Source organism: Thunnus thynnus, chromosome 7 (assembly GCF_963924715.1).
Source record: "Thunnus thynnus chromosome 7, fThuThy2.1, whole genome shotgun sequence".
Taxonomy (NCBI): domain Eukaryota; kingdom Metazoa; phylum Chordata; class Actinopteri; order Scombriformes; family Scombridae; genus Thunnus; species Thunnus thynnus.
In genome coordinates, this window is record NC_089523.1 from 24,145,853 (window position 1) to 24,159,608 (window position 13,756).

The window sequence follows — 13,756 nt, forward strand, 5'->3', positions numbered from 1 at the left end:
GCATGTCAAAAAGAGTTTGAGAACAATTTGACTGGTCGATTGACAGAAAACGCACAATTTTGATAATCAGCTTAATCAATTTAGTCTTTTATTGAACAAAAATGTTGATGATTAACTGGGTCTATCTTCTAAATGTGAAGATTGGCTGCTTTTCTCTTCTCTTTTCTCTCTATCTTTTGGTTTTAGACTGTTGGTTAGGAAAAACAAGCAATCTGAAGACCAGTCACCTTGAGTTTGAAGAAACTGCGATGAGCATTTTTGTGTTTGTCATTTTATAAACTAAAAAAATTGTCTAATCAAAAGAATAATAATCAACAGATTATTAAATTAAATTATATAGAAAATAGCAGTATTTCACTGGTTTGTGGCAGCTCACCGCAGTCAGATGCTCCCTGTTGGGCTGCTGCTGTCTGAATGTCCTCTCTTCAAACTTCATCAGCTCAGTTCGTTCTGCATGGCCTGCACCGCTGGAGCCTGGCCTGCCTCTGATGCTCAGGATGAATCAAATGGCTGTGCTTACTACTTTAATGATAGATGTTAATATCCTGCTGCTGGTGAAGGATCTGTTTACTTTCAGTGCTTGACTATGCCCTGGAAACCACATGCATGTACTCACATTAACACAGCGGAGACGGGGTAAAGGGCAGGAAAAAAAGAAAAAAAAAAAGATCCATTTTTGCTGCGAGAAAATGTTGTGCAGTGTATAATTTAGACCCATCACTTGTGCATCTTCGTCGTGCTCGGCCTGTCATCAGACGGGCCTCGTCTCTGCGGGTAATGGAATTCATTGTGGAGACCACTTCGGAGGTCCCTCAGAAGTGTGGGCACAAGACAAATAGCGCTCATCAATATCTGCCTGGTACTCTGTAGCCACAGCAAATGAAAATGAATGACAGAATGTTGCTTTGACATCTGAAGACATCTCTTGGGGAAAATGGCTGTGCAGAATGAACATCATGACACCTTTGGAGGAGGAAACGCTGCAGCCTGTTCATGCGAAAAACATCTCTGAGACATCGCCAGGCATAGCCAGTAAGTTTATCTTCCTTTAAGTAAATGTACATTTTTGTTTGCACTTTTAATGACAATAAAAGACTGAAATATTGTATGTTAGATGTTTATTTTTCTTTCCAGATCAGAACATTAACAGTGGCATGAGCTCTTTTTATTTCATATCGCTGTCCTGGGGCATTAAATGATTTGTAAAGTCAGATTACAGATTGTGCTCAGGACAAGAACATCTTTCTCCTTCTACAATCATTTACCCCTGAACTTTTATTCTTTTTTTTTTTTTTTAGTCATAATATCACACTTAATCTATTAATGCAGAAAGGCGTGGTGGCGCTGATCTCTATGGGTTGCAATTAACAACTGTGTTGCACTCATAATCAAATCCAACATCACTGCTGTGTGTGTTCGATGTCTGACCACATCCAGCACTGATGTAATACTGCTCTATAGTGTAAGGGTGGGACTCAGGCAGTAACTCACCATAAGACTTTATCACAATATTTTAACTGCCAATGATAATGATGGTATTACAATATGGGTGATTCTGCGGTACATCATATATTACAAGACAGAGTTTTCTAAGAGTGCGTTTACATGTACACTAGTATCCTGCTTATGATCCGGTTTTTGGAGTATCCTGGTTATGTTTTGTGCATGTAAACCTGGTTTCAGAAGCCTGGATATGCTACCTGAAGTTCTCAAATAGGAACTAGGATAAATGTTGAATGTAAACACCTTATCCATGTTACTGAATATTCTTTGTTGGATAAGATAGTGGCTGAGATGCTGAGAAATCAAGACACAAATGCACACAGATGACCAGAAACCTGGATGCTGTTAGAATCATGTCTACAGGGATATGAATAACCAGGTTTCTCATGTAAACGCCATATGATCAAAACCAGGATAAGACTCAAAACTGGTATACTAGTGCACATGTAAACGCACTCTATGATACATCTAGCGCTGAAATGATGAATTAATGGATTGATTAGTCAATTGACAGAAAATTTATCAATCACTCTCAGGGTCTCTGCTTCTCGAATGTCTGGATTTGCTTTTTTTTCTGTTTTATATGATTGTAAATTCAATATCTTTTGGATTGTTGGTTGGACAAAACAAGCCATTTGAAGATGTCAACTTAACAGACAGGCCATTTCACATAGTGTTGCAGTATTTAACGTGCCTTAATAGAAACCATACCACACACAGGATGCTTCATGCAGACAGAAGAAGTAGTCATTTTATGGTAGCTGTGAAGTGCCAATCTGAGGAGCCAATGTGTGAAAATTGTTGCTTTTCAAGAGAGCTGTGCAGGCTTACATAGAAAACAATGGGTGCAATTTGTTGCCCTTAAGGCTCATTGACATTTGATTTCAACTTTTCACAATTTTCTGATGTTTTTTTTTTTTGGGCAAAAACTTAATCAGTTAATTGAAAAATGTAATCAACAGATTAATGAGTGATGAAAATAATTGCTGGTTGCAGCCCTAGCCATCACAATAACTGTTCAGGTGAAGAGGAAAACATAACAGTAAGTGGGAAATTCATTTTTTTAAAAAGCAGGAATCCATACATTGTATTAGTTCACTGCAATATGTTTTCCTTCATGTTTTCATTTTTGCGCAAATTCAGTATTAAAGTGATGTAAAAAGGCAGAACTACCTGAAGATTTCCAGAGTTAAAATTTGGATACACCTATGATACAGTGTTTTAAGGTATGATGACACTGGCACTAGCGTAATGTGATATACTACCATCTCAATTATCTGTCCCACCCCTACTACTATAGCGGTAAACAGTAATTTTATGGTGCGGAGAGCGCAAACACCAAAGTGAAAGTTTCAACTGCTAGACGACAGCAAACGTAGGATTTTCAGCCTGTGTGACATCATTCTTCAGGCTGGTTTACCATCAGAAATAAAGTGTGTTTCCTGTACTGTGCTGCTCTTGTCGAAACCTCCACTGAATATGGACACAAGGCAAAAAACAGCAGGATAGAAAATATTCTTCCAAGCATCTATCATAAAGCTACCAGTTCCCTTGAGGCAGCGAACATTTTTTTTTTTAATACAGCATCAAATTGAACTACAATAACATTGTGTAGTCACAGGATGGAACAGTCAATCCTGTGGTACACAGGAACTTTCCTGTCCTGACTTGTACTTTACATCTTTTAGACTCTCACCTTAAAAAGGTAGATAGAATAACATATTTAAATGTTCGGTTAAAGTGCGCCATTTTTTCCTCACTATCAGTACATTCCGGTAAAATAATTTGCCTATATATTTTTTTATCTGTACACTTATCTTAAATGCTACCATAAATTGAGAGCATGCTGCTGCCCCCACACTAAAGATAACTGCAAAACTGGCACAATACCATCACATGACATCACGTCAGGAAAAGGACTTCAGTCACTGTCAGAGCCGCGGAGTCTCGAGCACAGCTAACACCTTCCCAGAGTGCTCCTCCTCACTGGAACTGGAAAGACAGGCCAGCACCGACGTCCACACTCAGGGTGTTTTATCTTGTTTTGGTGTCTGACATCATTGTGGTCCCATTCGATCCTTTGGTCCTCAGGATTCTGGGCTCGAAGTGGCCTTGCTTCCACTCAAAGACTAAATGGTTGGACAAGCAGCAGCACCGTTAACAACCAGTGTTTGGTTAGACTCCTCCTGTTCAAACGCACCAGTATTCATTAAATAAGCTTCACACAGATGTACACTCACACGCGTCTCATTCACCTGTCCAGAACAGGCGTGAACCTGCAGTCCAGAAGGGCAAAAGGGCTCATCTTCGCTTTCGTTCCTCCTCGATCCCTCACTGTGGACACTTGGCACAGCGTCTCTCACAGGCCCCAGTACGGAGCCAGGCTCCTGCGGTCCCTCTCGTAAACATCCGGTATGACCCCGTAGGGCGTCTGCACCATCTTAACAGAGTTTCTGCCAAACAGCTTCCTCTCGTACTCAATGAGCTGACGCCAGAAGCCGCCGTTGGGCCTGATGACAGGGCGACGAGCTTTGACCCAGGCGTGGGCCTCTGCCAGAGACACTCGATGGTACTTCATGAGGTACGCCAGGCAGAGAGAGGCTGAGCGGCTAACCCCGGCTGCACAGTGCACCAGCACCGCCCCTCGTTTCCGTCCCACGCTGTGGATCTTATCAGCCACGCTGTCGAAGTACAAGGAGATAGGGGAGTGTGGCATGTCTGCCAGAGGGACCTTTACATACTCCATGTGCGGCCAGTTGAAGTTGGGGAGCTCGATGGTGGCGTTGACCACACAGGTGATGCCTTTAGACAGCAGCAGGCTGCGGTTGGACGCCACATTCCCCCTGCTGAGGAAAAGGTTGGGGGTGATCTGCGCGATACCCCCCAGCAGGCTGCCATTCTCAGGCAGTAGCCTCGGCACCGTAGCTGGCACCATGGAGCTACGATGGTGGTGATGGTGGTGGTGGAAGAAGCCTTGGCTGCGGGAACCCATTGAGGAATCAAGTAGGCTTCAAGAGGAAAAGCCGAATCTAAATAAACAAGAAATCTTCAGGAGCTCGGAGTCATAGTAGTGCGGCGGGACCAGCCAGACAGCTCCTGAAACACAACAACAGATTTCACTTACAATCTAAATTAAACATTTTCTATTTCAGTGTAGGCTGACCACTCAGGCTGACAAACATACAAACACTTCACAAGGATGAGTAACATCACTGGCGTTTGCTCCAAAACAAGGATGCTAAAATCCTTTATGTTGGATGGCGTTGTGCTTTGACAGTTCTTCCCAGGAAATGTTATTCTTCTGTCTGAGTCTGTCTTTAAACTTAAAAAGACCAGACAGCCATGACTGTTCAAGATAGTTGACTAATTCAGAAACATGCTGCTGTAAGGCTGAAAGCCAGTGATCCACAGTCTTAACTTTACAATTACATCAATGGGTTTTCATGCATCCTCAGACAGCGTTTGTCTCAGCTATAGGGAGCAGTCTATTTGTACACTGTGTGTCTCTACATTCAGGTCGAATGGCCTTCATGCTGCAGCTTCCCTCTTGGACCTGCTGCACACTGAGACGTGCCTCCCTCTGCCATGTGAGCACAGACCCCCTGGAGGCATACACTCACCTCATCTCATGTTCATCCATCCACAGCCTCCACATACAGATTACATCTCTCGTCTCACTGGCTATTGCCACTGTTAATGTCGTTTTGGATGGCACCAAACAGCAGGGTGGAAAGTAATCATATACTGTACGATCAAGCCAAAGAGTCCTGATAAGGCACTTCATTTTAGCATGAAATTTGCTAAAATTCATTTTTCTAATTCCATTTTCTTTTTCCAAAAAGGATGATGAAAATGATTTCCCTTACTTGCTTTTATGAGCTGTAACATGAGTATGAGGATGCACGACACAGATCAGAGCGAAAAGATATTACGGGAACCCTAATGTGACATTTCTGGCTGTACTGATGGAAATAGCCTCCTCTGTTAATACTTAAGTTATCAGCAGAGAGCCCACAGCTCCAGGCGCTACTTCACACACTGTTGCACTTGTCGTGCGTCATCCACACCTTCTGCACCGGTCTGGCCGACAGGTCTTTTTCTTTCATTTTCAGCAACAGTCTGGTTAACAAGACACACGGGTAAGCTGCTTTAAATGGGAATTCAACCTGCAGGAAAAAAAAAAAACCCCGATCACCTGCTGCCACCTGCAAACTCAAACAGACTGCTCAGACAGATTGTGATTCCTTCCTAGTAATCAAATTTTAATCAAAAACATGAGAATGCATGACTGACATGACAATGAAACAGATTTCTACCACCAAACTAAACATTCCAGCTGTTAAATCTTTTACTATTTCTAACCAGGAATGATCGACAGAAAATGAATCTAACCAACTATTCATCCTTTTGGGTCATTTTTTAACAAAAAAATGACAAAAATCACTGCTCAAGTTCCAGCTTCTTGAATGTGAATATTTTCTGGTTTCTTTAGTCCTCTATGACAGTAAACTGAATATCTTTAGGTTGTGGACTGTTGGTTGAGACAAAAAAAGACATTTGAGGATGCACCTTGGGCTTCGGGAAACAGTGACATTTTATAGACCAAACAACTAATCCATTCATCTATAAAATAATCGACAAATTAATAGATCATAAAAATAACATTAGTCGGAGCTCTATCCACATGAAACATAGGACAACATGTTATTTCAAGGTTGTAACCCCACTTTTTAATGGTTTTATTGCCAAAAAAAATGCATAAAAAACAGGTAAGTTTGTATCCCTTGCAAATAGAAATGCTGTTTTTACTTGAAAATCCTCCTCAATGTTGGAGCTGCCTCTTCCTTCATTACCTTGCAATTGTGAAAAAAAAGAAAGAAATTCACCTATCTCCTTTAAACCCTCTCCTCCTATCGATTTGCCATCTAAGCACGGTCTGCTTCTTTTTACAGAAAAAAAGGATCAAAGGCTAAAATAACACTCGTCCTCCCCATTCAGGCACAGTTTCTCCGGCTCGCTCCCGCTTGCCAATCACTCTGCACTTTGCCTCTGAAATGGTTGCCATGAGCACGATGTGGTGCAGCCGATTCCACCTTCCTCCACACCGTCGCCACTGGTGATAAGACAACAAATGCTGTGATCCAGACTCTGGGGCACTTTGGAAATCCAGTGTTACCCCCCTGACCACATCAGGAGACGATCAGAGCTGCACTGAAGAACAGTGTGAAAAGATTTTCTGCAAATTTGTGATAAGAGGAAACAAGTGCTCACATTTTGTGACAATCTGTGTTGTACAAGGTTACTATTTTCAGACATTTCACCTGATGAAGGCGCTTAAGAGAACAGAAAAACCGGTGTCTGCTTTGTTCGACTTAACGGAAACAGCACTTTAGTGTTTAGAGAGAGAGATGTCAAATCTTTTAAGTTTTAAAATGACTGTTGCCTGGTAATCAGGTGTATCCTTTATCAGTCAATTTATAACATTTAACGTTTGACATAGAGCTGAAACTATAAGTTGATTAATTGAGTAATCTTTTTAGTCGTATATCAAGCAAAAAAATTCAAATATTTTCCTTTTTTTTTAGCTCCCCAAACACTTTCCTTTGTCATATTAATAGTAAATTAATTATCTTTGTGTTTTGGTTGGCTGTTGGTCAGACAAAATAAGAGATCTGAAGACTTTTACTCATTTCTTTCATCTTTACTCTTGACTGAACAATTATATCAAGAAAACAATCAGCGGATTGATCAATAATGACAATAATCATTTGTTGCAGCCCTAGTTTGTCGTGTTGAATTGAAGAAATATGGCGATTTAAGAGTTCCCATTTCTGTAAGTAAACTTAAAACAACCTGTAGAGCTGTGTCGCTCGTATCCACACTTATCGCAGCTTTTGAGGCAATTCTTTGATCACCATCTGACACAGGAAAGTGACACCCAGATTCTTAATCCCGTCTACAAAGCTCTGATTGGCTCGGGTGTCTTTTTTCCAACCAGAGAATCAGCCGTCAATGGGCACACACAAAAAAAACGTGGGCAGCGATTTAGACGTCTGAAGCCAGGCTACAACAACTGTGACATTTTGCTAAAATTTTAAAAGGAAAGACTGAACTATAAACGAACGTCTTGCTTCAGTCACAGGAATGCACAACTGATGCATTAATTCATGGGAGACCGAAAGCATAATAAACCTTCAGCTAAGATAAGTACAAACTTGGTTGCTGCAGCAACCTACTGACCACAGTAGCAGCTACTGAAGACAGTAGCAGCCATATCAACAGGCAGATGAGGAAGATAAGAAAACCAAATAATCCTTGGCCCTCTCCAAAGTGCTGATGCACCACAGTGCTGGGCTTTGCTCCATCCACATGGTTATTTATACCCCAGGCAGGGCAGGAGTGAGGTTGCAGAGAGCGGAGGAGGGAGAATTATGCAGAGGATGTCGCCACAGACAAATCTACTGTATATTGGAGAGGGGATACTGCAGCTGACTGTCACTCAAATTTGCTCTGAGGACTAATTCTCCAAAATAAACACTGCAGAGGTTTCAGTGGCATTAACAGCATAGTGACCAGAGTACCTCAATTTAAACACTGCTGTACCCAGATTTCTTCTTCTTTTATTCTTGTCTTGATGTTACAAAAATGAGCCCTCCTCTAAATCACTCAGTTTAGATTTGTCAACAGGTGGTCCCACCTCACAAATCTTCTTATGCACATCTCCGTTACTCTCTCTCTCTCTCTCTCTGTGTGGGGAGATTCCACAGGGGTCCGGTTCCAACTCCGCTAACATAAATTGGAAACGTGACCCACCTACAGGAAAACTAGAGCCCCACTCCCTAACGTTGAAGGCGGAACCTCGTCGACACCGGATCTGAGCCGAACTTGACTCGGTTAACAGCAAATTCCTGACAGACACCCACTCATGCCGCAGAATGAGATGAATGAAAACACTGAAATAACTGGGAAAGTTGCAAGCAAAAGCACAAGCAGGCTCTCAATCAAAGGAAATCCCTTTATTCATTCTGAGTGGTCTCTGAAAGTGACTCTGCAGCCTGCAGTCTAGATAATAATCAGGAGGAATGACAAGGACGGTCTTTTGGTGGTCGGACAGGATTGCTTTGAATTACTCCTAACAGAGCTGGGCACAGCTTCACAACATGACTGCTTTGATGACAACTGCAGCAGGTTCAAAAAGAGGTGGAGTCCATATGCATTTAGAGACGCTGGGACAAATTCCTCACGAGGACAGGGCTTGGCTTTGGCACCTTCCTTCTCGCTCGCTCAGACCACAATGTTACATCTCACCATGGACACCGTTGCAACGCTGACACATGTAAACTCACACGGACAGACAAAGCATGAGTGCCAGAGTCGAGGCCACATGTCTTGTACTGAGAGATGGCGAGTGTACTGCAAAACAGACACTGAGGGTGACAACGCGCATACAAATGATTCCTCTTTCCTTTCAGGTTGTCAGTTTTATTGCACAAAGAAGCAAATTGGTTCCAGCTTAGTTTCTTGCTTCTTAAAAAGCCAAGTTTGTAGGAAGTAGTATAATTGCATCTATCACTAGAGCAGACAGATGAGACAGATTAAAACACTGAAAAAATGAGACACTGTTCAGAATCTATTGAGACAGACTTATCATTATCTATAATTGGTGCTACAAGCAGCAAATATCAAATATATTCCATTGTAGGATGTCATGAGAGGATGTCTTTACATACAGCAGGCTACACATGTTCAATTCTCTCCATTAATATTTCACTTAAATTATCTTTCACAGGAAAATAAATTATGTTGTTGTTGTTTTAGAAACTTTGGAAAAAAATATTTTTTTTGACCTCCCTGTCTTTCAAAGACACAGAGTATGAAAATGTGGAGCTTTAAGTGAATGACTCCACAAGTTTAATAATTTATGATTGAGCTGTGAATGAGGACTGCTCCTCTGCGCACGCGCTGCTCGTCCTCGTGCGCGTGACGCGAGATGTGCGTGCGTGCGTTAAGTTAGGCTCTCGGAAATATATATCATGTAAAATATAAAACTGGCTGATTTCAATGCGTCCTGGATGCTGTTATGTAGGCTGAAGAAGTACATCTGTTCGTTAAAGGCATCACTAAGTGCGGCAGGTGCGCTCGTTTCTTCAATTTCACTCAGCTATCATTATAAACTGATCATAAAATAAACTGTAGATATACAAATTTCAAAATATACCTATGCTTTTTTCGTGAATTTAAATTAGAATTCATCCTCTAGGCTATCTGGTTAAAATGATGCCTCCATCACATGGATAACTCAACTTACCAGTCGACTCTCAGTCGGGCAGATGGAGATTTTCAAAGCGCCTTCAACGCCTGCACCAATCCGGCGGGCATGGATCCGCAGCTTTCACAGTCCGGGCATTTACCTTCAGTCTGTCCGATCATGCAGACGGCCAAGAGGATGAGGATGGCAGGAGGCCAGGTGGTGGGAAACAAACCGAGCCACACAACAACATAATGTGAAAGTCACCAGAAATACGAGCCATCAGTACATCCGCCTGGTCTACGCTGGCAGGAGCGGCGTGCACAGAGCAGCGCTGCCTCTGTATGAGGGGTGATCAGTGCCACACAGCGGAGGAGGGGGGAGCAGGAGGAGCGTGTGCGATGTCAGGTTTTTTTTTTTTTTTACTCTATTATCAAATTTTTATGTTTTACAGAGCCCTCCTGGGGTCAACTAAGGGAAAAAAAGATTCATGTGTAAAGTTTTCATAATCTGTACCCTTGAATTACAAATCCATGCCCACAGATTTGTAAACCATGCCTTAATTTTTTGAAATTATTTGTAAATATTATAATATAATTATGATATTATTATTCATTATGTTATATTTTTTTATTTTAAAATATTTTAAAAATTTCTAAATTGTCTTTACCCTGTTTGATGCTTCGTATCTGGATAAGCAGTCACACTGTAAATGGAAGTCTCTCACATTGTCGTAGCTAACAAGTAACCCTGGGAAGCTAATGTCAGTCGCTTCCCCACTAGCCTCAAACTGAAAGGTTGGTTTTGGAGTGAGAAGCACAATAAATACAACGTTAAACTATGAAAACTGTGACACGTCCAAAAGTCATTTGAGTGCATGGATTGCAAATCCGGAGGCATGGATTGGTAATTCAAGGGCACGGTTTATAAATCTTTGAGCACAGTTTATAAACTGTGTGCACAGATTTCTAAATTGAGAGTACAGATTTACACATGGATCTTTTTTTTTCTCAGCTGACCCCAGGGGTGCTTTGCAATTTTTCAATACTGGAGGCCACTGCGGTGGCACAGGAGTCCTATAAAAAACAGTAGGTCATCCAGCAAAAACGTTTAACTTGGCTCAACTTTTGCCACAATGCAATGTGAAGTCACCCAGCAGTGTAATGCATTGGCCATATGCTTTAGTACAGATTCAGATATTTATTGGCTGCATTCAGACTGAAAACAGCCCTATGTAAAACAATGCAGGGGGTTGCGTTGGTGTTGAACGTACTGGTGTGACGATGAAATACGATCCAGAAAGTCCAGTTGGCTCAACAGTTCAATGTATTTAAAAGCTTTTCAGACAGCAGAGCACCCCTCAGTGGCTTGTAATACTCACATACAGGATTTTACACAGCAAAGCTTTATCCGACTGGCCAACACAGCACTTTGCCAGATGACGTCATGTTGCGTTGCAGCAAAAGTTGAGCCTGGGACTTTTTTGCCAGAGCTCCCTGCATTGGTCCCTGTGATTTTTAATAAACCCAACTTATCATGAACAACACTTATCGCTGGTTTTATTTCTTTTTGAAATGCTGCACAATAAAAAAAGATTTTAAACTAGTTTCCCAAGTTGTAACTCTGGTTAGATTTATGTAGTATGGAACTGGGACACAGCTTTGGTTTTTTATGTTTAATGTTCAGGTGTAATGAATGTAAGCATGTGGGGTGAAAATCATCTTCCACACACCATCACAGGCTTGTCTTCTTGTCAAGACACAGATTACTCCTCATACAGAAAGCAGTGGGAGGATCATGCACCTCCTTAAAATACAAAGCTAAAAACTATTGGTGAGATGCAACTACACAACAAACAAACATCTTGTCCACTGGCAGAATCATCAAAGTCAGACTGAAATGCAATTTCAGTGGCTCTCCCCTAACTCCTAAACAAGAGACCTTTTGTTTTCCTCAAAGGTTTCTGATGTCATATGTCACTAGAGCATACAATCTAAACAAAAGCCTATCAGCAGGGCCATAAACAGGATTATAGAGATACTGAGGTCATGAGGCAGAAACCACCCATTTAAATGTTGACCACCACCAACCAATTCTGTCTGAGTATTTGAAAAAATGAAATAAATTTCTCACTTTATGTGTTTAATTACCTGTAAAATGATATTTTCTAAATTATATCTCCCTTCATTATCATCTGAATGTTATTTCAAAGCCTCCTGTACACTGTAGATGTAATTCTGGTGCAGAATTTTGATCTATTTAGTTCCCCCCCCTAAACTATTCTTACAAATATCCAGTATCAGCCTCAAAAAACTTAAAGTCCCCCTCCACTTAGAGTGATGTATGTGTGGAGTTTCACACTATAAGGCTGTCATCACATACATCTGCTGAGGGGGGAAGTTTTGCTGTGTTCGCCGAAAGTTTGAGTTCAACACGTGCACATTCGAAAAGATTGTGTGACTCTGCTACTTACACAGTGATGTGGAAACTTGACACCTCCAGTGCACATACACTGAGAATGGACTTTACAGCGAAGCAGGAGACATATTGTGTCCAGCAGTTAAACTTTTGCACTGAAAAATATTTGCATCTTTAACCAGTGTTATGTGTTTGATCATATAATGTAAACTCATTTACATGTCGTTTTATTATCATATGACCTCAAGGTCATTAATGGTAGTTAAAGCCTTGCCTTTCAATCATATTATGGTTTCTTCTTTGAAAAAATAGGACATATGAATGTAATCTACAGTACAGACATGAACTCCTGATGGTAAATTATTTCTAATGGTTCAAGTCGGGCCATGCATCAAAGGCTGCAGCATGCAATTCAAAGTTCAGGCATGCGGTTTAGTACAGACACAAAACCTCGCTGGCACTGCTGTGTTATATTTCCTAACAGAACCTAAAGGTGTTTTCTTAATCCAAGTATATAGACAGCTATACTACACAAGTGACCGGAGAAGAACACCTACCATACAGAAGCTTCAAATACAACACGAACTGTTTATTTGAATGCCTGCAGAGTCCTGTGTGATCACGTTGCAGGTCTTGAACTCATAAAACCCAGGGACCAAACTAAGAGTCGGAGAAGCAATAAACGATGTAGTATCACATCCCGCAGTGGCTCAGGCAAAATGTTTCCATTTCACTATGCTGCTGACTTCAAATCTAATTTTATGCACTTGTTAAACACATACACACACACACATGCGCACACACACACACACATTACCAATTTAAATGCTGCCCTTGCAGTGTGGGCTACAGGCATATATGGAAAACAAATATACTGTCTGTTCTTTTGGTCTGCTATTTCAAATCTCATTATGCCTTAGCCTGGAAGAAGCAGTGTGATATGCTAGCAGAGCTCGAGACATTGGACGATTTGACCATCTATGGTCGCAGTTCTGAGACCTTTAAGACTGCAGCCGCATCTGCAGGGTTTTCTGTGCAGCCTTTAGTGAATATATCCATGTACAAAGCCATAATTAGACATGTCTTCCAAAGTGAATCCTATTTCAAAGGGCTCCTGGGGGAGATATTATTGCTATCCATAAACCCATGGCCCCTGCCTCAGTCACTCCTAATTACATTCCAAATTCAATCAACTGGAAATAAACAGCAGCAGTACCAGGCAGAGCAACCACAAAAACTGGTGCAACGGTGACTGTTTCTTTACTATAAGGAAAGAAAAGACACACTGACAGTTGTTGGCACTGATTCTTGACCCTGTACTTGAAATGCTATGCATCATCTTATAGGATAAGAACAGAGGAAAGATAAGAGCCCAACGCTATGTGCCAATGTTGACTGAAATTCACCTGATGAATGTTTAACGAGAGGAGGAAATGGTGACACAAAAGGTCTGTGAACGGAATGAGCAAGAAGTAAAAAAAGGGATGATAGATGTTAAAGAAGTGGTAACCTTGAATTGGAACAGTGAAAAGATGGATAGAGAGACAGAAGGGGAAAAATAGAGCTGCGGGCTGCGGAGACAGGGAC

General features: G+C 41.4%; 1 protein-coding gene across 2 annotated transcripts; it reads right to left on the reverse strand.

Annotated features, from left to right (window-relative positions):
- Positions 1 to 1,103: 1,103 nt before the first annotated feature.
- Positions 1,104 to 11,902, reverse strand: dusp14 (dual specificity phosphatase 14). 2 transcript variants are annotated; one of them, XR_010928996.1, is made up of 3 exons: positions 9,812 to 11,902; positions 3,759 to 4,599; positions 1,104 to 3,632 (listed from the first exon to the last, which is right to left on the reverse strand). XR_010928996.1 is itself a non-coding variant. In XM_067595097.1 (2 exons), exon 2 carries the CDS (start codon positions 4,493 to 4,495, stop codon positions 3,863 to 3,865), a length of 633 nt encoding a protein of 210 aa, XP_067451198.1. In that variant the 5' UTR covers positions 4,496 to 4,599; positions 9,812 to 11,901; the 3' UTR covers positions 1,104 to 3,862. The 2 variants fall into 2 exon arrangements, 1 of the variants encoding a protein (XP_067451198.1); XM_067595097.1 differs by having other exon boundaries at positions 1,104 to 4,599; positions 9,812 to 11,901.
- Positions 11,903 to 13,756: the final 1,854 nt, after the last annotated feature.

Bases quoted from the DNA above. Each gene is read 5' to 3' on its own strand.
- dusp14 (XM_067595097.1), bottom strand. From the start codon at position 4,495: ATGGGTTCCCGCAGCCAAGGCTTCTTCCACCACCACCATCACCACCAT.